Here is a 9,770-nt window from a genome sequence, read left to right on the forward strand (position 1 = left end):
ACTCAGCTGACACTGCAGCCTGGAGCCACCCTCCAAGATGCCAGACGCTCAGCAATGGCGCACGCCACTCAGGAGAGCCCCCTGCCGAACACGGCACAGAAAACAAGGGGGCTGTTCCAGGCGGGGGCTGGAAACAAGGCGTGAGCAAAGGAAGCACCAGCCCTACTTCTAGCTTCTCCATCAACAGCGGGGTGGGAGCAGGGTAAAGACGTGAGGACACCACACCCCCAGGCTGGCTCCTGCGGTGGCCACGCGCAGGGCGCATGCTCAACAGGCTGAACACCTGCAGCTGGTTCGAGTCCTCCAGGGGCTTCACCTGCAAAGCCCAAAGCCTGATGCCCTGTAGGCTGGGGCGCTTGATTCTCAAGAGGCCTTGCTAACTACTCTGATAAAAAGCAGCTGTTGCTGGTGCATTTAATTCAGGGGACTGAATGAGCTCCAGTGGTAGGTGAGTGCATAACAGAGGGTCTAGCTGAGATTCCTCTTCTGCAGGAAAAGCCTCCCTTTCCCCCACCAACTCATGGTTTGCCCCAGGTGCACCTTCTCCAGGCATCCACGTGGCGTGGTCAGAACTTGTGACTCTGTTGTTGAAATCCCCAGTCTGTCCATGTCTGCATGCAGCTTGTAGCTCCTCAAGACAAGGGATGCTTCTGCCAAGCTGGCTTCCAGGGATTAAATCTCTAGCTTCGTGCTTAGCACAGAGGAGAAAGTGGTTGGTGCATTTTCACTGCAAGTTCTATATTCCCATGGTGTAGTGGCAGGAATGGGCACAGAGCAGGATCTCTATGATCCGAGCAGACAGGGGTAAAAGAGGAGAGAGTCCTAGAGCCCTCCGTGGCTTTTCAGGCTTTTATTGGGACTTACCAGGTACGTGGCTGGCAAGGGGAGCCGGGGGGCCGGGAAGCTGGCAGGCCCCTCAGCCCCCAGCAAGTCTTCACTCTTTCTGGGCTCTCCCACGTTCTCTGGTGGTCTCTGCTGCTCTGCTCTCTGCTCCTCGTGGTTCTGCTGGCGTCCCCATGACGCCACCCTTATAAGCCCAGTCTCAGCCCAGGTGAATCCCATCTACCTATGCCCACACCCTATTCCAGGTGCCCCCCAGGACTGGAGGGTTCCGTCATCTATCCTAATGGCGGGAGGACAGAAAAGCCTGATACTTTTTACCTACCCTACACATGGCCAAAGCGTTCACTAATAGCTGCTGAACTGAACGAAGCCAATTTCACAGTTGCGTTGGTTAAGCACTGTAAGTATTCCACGATACTTTTGTGGGGCAAGAGAGCTTATTGCTACAAACACCCACCTGGGAACCCCAGCTCTGGGGCAGACCCGAGGTACTCCTTACCCTAACTCTATCAGCCATGTGGACCCTCTCTGCCTCAGCTCCATCACCTGCTGTGAGCACAGGGGTTTCCACTTAGGGATCATTCAGTAAGTGACCATTCATTGTTAGTCCTTCTGGAACTGAGCAAGAGGATAAACATTGCCCAGTCCTGGTAAGAATCACATTTAGCTGCGCTTTTATCAGAAGCCACTTAAAATTTGGCCACCCATTTGCTTTATCTGGGTTCTTTTGAAATTTAAACCAACTGAGATCTCTCACAGCTTAGCTATCAAGCAAAACTTAAAAAAAATATCTACTGCTTGGCTTTTCCTGTTGTGTGGCTGCTTCCGAATGTCCAGGGCATATCACTATGGCAGTGTCCCTACCATGAGAAGCAACGCAGGGCCCCGCTGAGGCATCTGGGGGTGCACCATTGCTGGGGTCTGAGCATGGGTAGAGGGAGAAGGCTATGCTGGAGGGCTTCCCTGGTGGCGCAAGGGGGTAAGCACTGCTCTGTGAAGCTCTCTGCAGCCTCTACAGCACGAGTTCGATCCCTGGCCGGCCAGGGAGCTACCCACATGGCACAGCAGACCTCTCTTGACTCACCCGCTGCTCCCCTCAGCAATGCACTTCGGTCAATCTGCCTGTTCTGTTCCCCACTCTATCTCTAGTGAATCCTCTCACTGCCCCCCACACCTATGGCCTGTGTACCCCAGTTCTTATATGCACCCCAGTTCTTATATGCACCAATAAATAAATCTTAAAAAAGAAAAGGTGATGCTGGAGGCCCACTTCCGATGGGGGCAACCAGGCATCAGAGGCAGCAAATTCAGAGTCCTGCTTTCTGGGTGTCCCTTCCTCCCACTCCCCCATATCCTGATTTCCCACCCACGGCTGTTCTTTGGCTTGATCCTTCCAGGCCACAATCTCTCCCTTGCTCCATTAAAAACTTTTTTTTTTTTTTAAATCATAGTCTCAGAACAGACTCTCCCCTCTACCAGAAGCGACTCAGCTTTCAAAAAGCAGGGAAATCCACCTTTCCTCCACCCCAAATAACTCTTTTTTTAAATAGCTTTATTGGGGTACAGTTCACATAACCTGAAATTCACTCATTTTAACTGTACAATTCAAGGTTTTTGGTGCAGTTACAGAGTTGTCTAACCACCCCCACAACCCAAGTTCAGAACATTTCTATCACCCCAAAGCATTCTTGGTGCCCAGCTCAGTTGCTCTCCTTTCCCTCCCCCAGGGCTATTCTACCTCCCACCTCTATAGAGAAGTCTTTTCTGATCATTTTATTAAAAAGGAGTCTTACAATATGAGGTCTTTGTGTGTGCTTGCTTTCATTTAGCAGAGTATTTTTAAGGTTCAATTATGTTGTAGCATTTATCACCCCTTGACATTGCTGAATAACATCCACAGTCAATAGAGTCACTTGTTCATCCATTTACCAATGAATGGACATTTAGAACTTGAGGGAAGTTTTCAGTTTTCATCCCAAGTAGCTCTCAATCATGTTTCTGTACAGGTCTCTTCCACCTCACCCCATCACTTCTCCGCAGAGTCCCTTGTGTCAAGCAGGAAAGGGGATCAAATACTAAGCGACTCCCCCAAAATAAATAAAAGCAAGAAAACCTGACAAATGTCCACTGTGCAGTTTCATCTACATTTTAAATGAATATGCTAGACACAAAAATCAAAATAACAACTTATAACATAAATTTTAAAAATGCATATGATCTTATTCCTACAGATTTATCAGCTTTTATTTATTCTTTTTTTTTCTTTCTTTCTTTCCTTTCTTTCCTCTCCAAAGATTTATCTATCTGTGCACACAAGAACTGGGGCACAGGCTAGATATACAGGGGGTGAGAGGATCCACCAGAGACAGAGTGGGGAACAGAACAGGCAGACTGACCGAAACACACTGCTGAGGGGAGCAGCGGGCAAGTCAGGAGATGTCTGTTGCGCCATGTGGGTTGCTCCCTGGCCGGCTTGGAACCAAACTCGTGCTGCAGAGGCCTCGGACTGCTCCACAGCACGAAGCTCAACCCCCTGTGCCACCTGGGAGGCCCTCGTTTATTCTTTAAATCAAAATGTTTGATTGAATCAAAAGTGGGTAAAAGCTACATGTTATAGTTGTCAAATACCTAGAGGTACATGTGCAAATACCTAGATGTACAAAAGGCAAACTGAAATGCGATTTGCGTGATGAGGCTTGTCAAAGGAGAAAGTTCCTTTGGGAACATGTACATAATAATCCTTTTGATTATTATAGCTAATGATGACCCAGGAAGAAAACTCAAACTCATTTGCACTTCTCAAGTGGTTCCATAAATAATGCATGTATGTGTAAATGTGTGTGTGTGTGTGTGTGTGTGTGTGTGTGTGAGAACACAAATATGGCCGATGTTAATAACTGGTGAATCGGCATGAAGTGCTAAAGCGCGTAGGTAACTCTCTACTATAATTGCAAGTTTTCCATAAGTTTGCAATTCTTTCCAAATAAAGTTAAAATAAATTTCCTTTAAGAGTACAGAAAATTCCGTCTTCCAGTCCTTCAGGTCAAACACTCTTGCTAGGGCAAGAGTGGAGCGCCAGGCACTCCTGCTCACATATCAGTCAGTGTGGGGGGAACCACACAAAAGTCTTTCATTTCCCCCAATCGCTCCTTACGAGTCAGACTTCCAGACTGTTAAAGCTTTCTTGACCTCATGTAGCCATCTGTCTTAGTACCTTCAAAAGGCCTGAGCGTCATAAGCTTATAAGCCACGACATAAGGTGTCATTGTTTTCTGGTCCTTGACTGATCTCTTCCATAGACATCAGGTAGAACTTTCTGCAAAACCTTCATTTGCTCTAAGTAGCATGCAAGGGATTTCTCTACACACACACACACACACACACACACACACAGTCCTCCCCAGAGGACACTCTTCACCCCCAAATGTGGCACTCTTCACCCCCAAATGTGGTGCTGGCAAGGCTTACAGGTAAGTCACCGTCCGCAGCGCCAGTGGGGGGGCTGCCGTGCACTGCCGGGACAAGTTTCTGTTTCATAGACTCAGCTCTTCTCTCGGGGGAAGCAAACAGAACCTACAAAAACAACTATCCCAATATTCAGTACCTGCTGGTTGAGTTGGTTGTTAGTGCCCCTTAGTTTCCAGAGAAAACCTGGTGAAAGCATAGTTAGCACCAGCAGCCACGGGTTAGACTCCAGACCAGCACACCCTCCACAGTGCGAATATTCCAGATTCAAGACTACTCAGAGGACACACCCTCGTGACAAACTTACAATTCAGTTTCTCTCATCTCCAGAACACCAAGACCCGTTCTAGTCATTTTATCCAAGCATTTTTTCTTTCCCAACTTTAAAAGGTCATCTTTACAATCTCTTTAATGCTTTCCACATAGAAAGTGTTTTATTTCCCTAGTCTCCGTAAATCCTAGTGAAAGAAACCTGATTCATCATCTGGCTGCCTGAGCCACCCTCACCGGCTGGAAAGTCCTTTTAGTACTAAGCCCGTTCTAATTCAGAGCTCTAAAATCATCTCTGAAAAATTCACGGTAGTTACACTAAGCCTAGTTATCTGGAATTACATGTTTTATTAAACAGGACTTCTTTGCATCCTGCTCTCATTTTCCAGCTCTGTGATCTCAGCCAGCTGCGGATGGGGCTGAAGTGCAGACGAAGAAGGGGGGAAGGAAGAGGGAAAGGCAGCATTGCTTTTGTTTTAAAAACGTAGTTCCCCAAAGTGTGGTAGCAGCTTTCCCTGAGAACTCTTGGGTTTACTCCAGACCTACCGGATCAAGCCAACCAAGTGATTCTGGCGCACACGACTCGGATGTCGTGTTCATGGAATTACTGGTCGAAAGTCAAGATTTCAGAACCAGCTTGGTTGAAAATAATTGTCATCACTGGCTTCAGAGACCCCCCAGGAATAGGGTCCACTTACATGTGTGTCCTCATTCATCATTTATGGGCATACTGGCTTTTTTACTCCACAGGCTGCCATCTGAGATTATACTTGCTAATGAGCAGCGACCTTGTGCTCTTCCTGCGGTTCTGCGCCATCACGGTCCATCGCGTGCAGCAGAGAAGCGCTTAGCCGCGAACCTCCTTCCACAGTCTGCTCTCAGGAAATAAGCAAGGGGAGGGTCCAGGGGTGTCACTTGGCACTGACGACAGCCTACTCATCTGCGCAAGAGAGCTGGGAGAGACAAAAAGCAGCTAGCTTCTGGCGGGGATGGAAGAGGTGATGCCGACGGCCACCTTTGCAGACTCCAACTCCAGCACCATGAACGAGTCCCTCGCTCACCTCCACTTCGCCGGAGGGTACCTGCCCTCTGATTCCAAGGACTGGAGGACCTTAGTGCCAGCTCTCTTGGTGGTGGTCTGCCTGGTGGGCTTCGTGGGCAACCTGTGTGTGATTGGTATCCTCCTCCACGGTACCCGGAAAGGAAAGCCATCCATGATCCACTCCCTGATTCTGAACGTCAGCCTGACCGACCTCTCTCTCCTCCTGTTCTCTGCACCCATCCGGGCCACGGCGTACTCGAGAGGTGCTTGGGACCTAGGCTGGTTTGTCTGCAAGTCCTCCGACTGGTTCGTCCATACGTGCATGGCAGCCAAGAGTCTGACAATCGTGGCAGTGGCCAAAGTGTGCTTCATGTATGCAAGTGACCCTGCGAAGCCTGTAAGTATCCACGACTGCACTGCCTGGTTAGTGCTGGGGGGCATCTGGGCTCTGGCGAGCCTGCTCCCCCTCCCGGAATGGTTCTTCAGTACCACCAGGCACCACGCCGGTGTGGAAATGTGCCTCATGGATGTACCAGTTGTGGCTAAAGAGTTCATGTCGATGTTTGGGAAGCTCTACCCTCTCCTGGTGTTCTGCCTTCCGTTACTCTTGGCCGGCTTTTACTTGTGGAGAGCTTATGGCCAGTGTAAAAAACAAGGGACTAAAACTCAGCACCTTAGAAACCAGAGGCGCTCAAAGCAACTCACAGTGATGCTGCTGAGCATGGCCATGACCTCTGCTGCTCTGGGGCTCCCCGAATGGATAGCATGGCTGTGGATGTGGCATCTGAAGGCTGGGGGCCCGGCCCCACCACAGGGTTTCATTGCCCTGTCTCAAGTCCTCATGTTTTCCGCCTCTTCAGCAAACGCTCTCATTTTCCTAGTGATGTCAGAGGAGTTCAAGGCAGGTGTGAAAGGCGTATGGAAATGGATGATCATCAAAAGACATCCGACTGCCTCGGAATCTCTGGAAACACCAGCTGGCAACTCAGTGGTCCTTCCAGACAATGTCCCATCTCCAGGATCCCCAACATCCATACCAGAGAGAGAGGAAACTGGCTCGCCCTCCTCCGGCAAAGAGAAAGCTGACAAGGCAGAGATCCCCATCCTTCCCATCCTCCCTGACGTAGAGCAGTTCTGGCACGAGAGGGACACGGTTCCTTGCGTACAAGACAATGACCCTACCCCCTGGGAACGTGAGGATCAAGAGACAGGAGACTGTGCTAAGTAGGTTAAGTTTCAAAGCAAAACTAATTAAGATTGTTGCCTTTACTTGTACCACTGCTTATCAGTATTGCTGACTTTACCATATAAATCTAAAATTGCTACCATTAGAAATTACAAAACTGCTTCGGTCTGCATTGTCTGAATGTGCATTTTGGTAAGTAAAACACCAAGCTAGGATTAATAATTGTTTCAGAATTATCACTTGGCTGTTCAAAGAACTGTGTTGTATGAAGATGTCCTAAGTGGTTAGAAAACACAGATGATTGTTATTTGTTCACAGTGGCTGTGTTGGTGGAGAATCCTTAGGGCCAGCCCTGTGCAAATTGATGCCAAAGGCTGAACTTGTCTCCCTTTAGTTCCTTCCTGCTAGCTCTCAGTGAACCTATCAAGCTTTATTTCACATAACCAGAGCTCAAAATCAGCTTCCACCTGAGATTTCTAACACATTTTAACGCACTATCTTCCTGGCTTAAGTTAAACTACTTGATGAAAACCCATAAGGAATTTTCATGAGGGAAGGCTGCAGTGAGGAACATGACCTGCTTCCCCTGCAACTGGACTGATTTTAAACCATGGCTATGTGGGAGCTAAATCGAAGAAAATTCACACTACATCTTATAACCGGCATTGATGTTTTTAAAACCACCTCAGTGAGCTGGTTTCTAAGTCTGAGGATTTTATCAGCTTATCATGACATTGTATATTCTGAAAACAAAGAACGTCACAACTACCCTTCCTTTTCATGTACTCATGCAAAATGCAGAGGACAGTTCTCTTCCGTAAAGCCAAAATCAATGTTTTCCCTTATATCTCCTTTCTAGCAACATAAACTATAGGTTTTAACTCACTACAGAAGGCAACCCTCCAACATGAAAGGGGAATAGAGACGTAATCTTTCTTATTAAATAGTATTAAACTTGAACTCTGGCCACCTTTTAAAAAACCTCAGGGTTTTTAAAAGTTAAAAAGATGATCAAGAGTAACAAGAGAAAGAAAAGATTAGTAACCAAAGAGGAAATTCAATAGACACAAGACAAAGAATTTGGCTGATAATATAAAGCAAAAAGCACAAAGGCAAAGCAAAAGGAAAACCACGATTTTGTTTCCTAAGTGTCACTTGACGAGGCACTAACTGTCCCCTTTACAGCAAGGTAAAGCATACCCAATAAAACAGAACAATGATGTGACATTTCTTCTCTAATAATAAGGACATTTACCCATGATCCGATTACTCTGCAGTGGAACTCAGGGATATTTTCACTGAGGGGTTAGGTTGCTTCAGAACAAAATGCATTTAGGGCAAGTAATGGAGAATTTCAAACATGTAAAAAAAAAAAAAGTGCTCTGGAAAGATTTTGTTTTTTAAATAATGTTCAGTCTGTGGGTTTTTTGCTTTTCTGTTTTTACCAGTGATCATGGTTTGCTTTTTTGCCACAGAAGTTAAAATGTTTTCACTTGATTTATTACAAATTTTATTTTAAAGCTCACAAGATCACATAGTACAACTTAATCCAAGTATCCAAAATACTGTTTTGTGAAATGACTGGTATACAAAGTAATTACCTTTAAAATTGTCTCTGTGAACTATTTGAATTAAAGTTTTCATGTTCATTATATAATAAATGTAAGCTGTAAATCTCCAGTGTTTGACATTTTAACTTGTAAGCAAATAAAAACAATTATGTTTACTTCAGATAGGTTGGAAACTTAATGCTTTGTCTTGAATGCTCCTTTCAAAATCATCACTTGGATGCTGAGGGCTTGCTTTATGAGAAAGTCAGCCCTTCATACCAGCACAGACTTCAGGGCAAGAGAACTCTATTTTTAAGAATTTGCTGACAATCACTAAATCGAGACCCTTTCTTAAGTACCCAACACACAAAGTCCTGATATGATCTCTTGAAGAAATCTGCATAGGGAAGCTTGATTTGCCCTCATATGAAAAACCTTAAATAATTTACGACGCAAGTCAGAAATGAGAACTATCACCAAACCATTGTCTTCATACTTTTCCACCGTGAGGAACAAAAATAAACAAACAATGCTATGCGGAATTCAGTTTAATAAAATAAAGCATTCTAGAAATTTCAACTAAGTAGCACAGTCATATTTCTGTAATAGTTGTATTTCTTTTGGTAAACACTTCAGTTTCATTCCTCATGGGCCTTAAACATCACTCAATGAATGTATAAAAATAAACTTCAACAAGACAAAAAAAGGGAGAGGAAAGAAGAAAAATCCTGCTGCTAGTTATCAATTTTACAGGTTAAGACCTTAGTCAAGTCCAGGTTTCTACAGAGTTCACACAGCCTGGCACTCGATGTGTTTCAGCTGAGTTCTAAGTGCCACAGGTAAAGAAGTTGGACTGTGTGACTGTGTGCACCACACAAACACAGCTCTGTTAGCATTCCCTCTTTTTAGGGCTTGCTGCAATCACAGTAGGTGTGAATAATAGGGAAAATAAATTATCCTATTAACACAAAGTAGCTTAAATATTTTTTTATGTGGTAGTCTGAAACTACATCTATGAAGGAACGAAACAGAGAGGCCTCCTTCAACTGGAGAGGTAAAGAGCAATGGGAATCAAGGATAAGTTTCCTGTGTCTTGCACATTGAAGGGCTCCCAAAAGGGAGTGAACCATCAATATGTTAGTATAAGACAAAACAAGGAAACAAAAAATAAGCATCTTCTGCTATGAAGCAATAAGATATTGCTAAGAGACTGAGCACCAAAATGGTTCTTTATAAATTCCCTCCCTTTTATACTGCAAGTTATTGTAATATTCAAGCCTTTAAAAACTATGTAATATTCAAGATCTAAAGTCAACTTTCTTTGAGCCAAATTACATAGGCTGCTGCTTTTAAGAACAGGCTTAAAAGAAGCTTTTATAAATTATGTAACAATAATCATATACAATCCACATAT

At 45.3% G+C, this 9,770-nt stretch overlaps 1 protein-coding gene across 1 annotated transcript; it reads left to right on the plus strand.

Moving 5' to 3' along the window:
* Window positions 1–5,579: 5,579 nt before the first annotated feature.
* GPR151 (G protein-coupled receptor 151) lies at window positions 5,580–6,857 on the plus strand. The gene has a single exon (XM_037508217.1). It carries the CDS (start codon window positions 5,580–5,582, stop codon window positions 6,846–6,848), a length of 1,269 nt encoding a protein of 422 aa, XP_037364114.1. The 3' UTR covers window positions 6,849–6,857.
* The last annotated feature ends 2,913 nt before the right edge of the window (window positions 6,858–9,770 follow it).

This window comes from Talpa occidentalis, unplaced genomic scaffold (assembly GCF_014898055.3).
Source record: "Talpa occidentalis isolate TD23 unplaced genomic scaffold, MPIMG_talOcc4v2.1 talOcc4.13, whole genome shotgun sequence".
NCBI lineage: Eukaryota > Metazoa > Chordata > Mammalia > Eulipotyphla > Talpidae > Talpa > Talpa occidentalis.

Excerpts from the sequence above, each read along its gene's own strand:
- GPR151 (XM_037508217.1), top strand. The coding sequence starts at position 5,580 with ATGCCGACGGCCACCTTTGCAGACTCCAACTCCAGCACCATGAACGAG.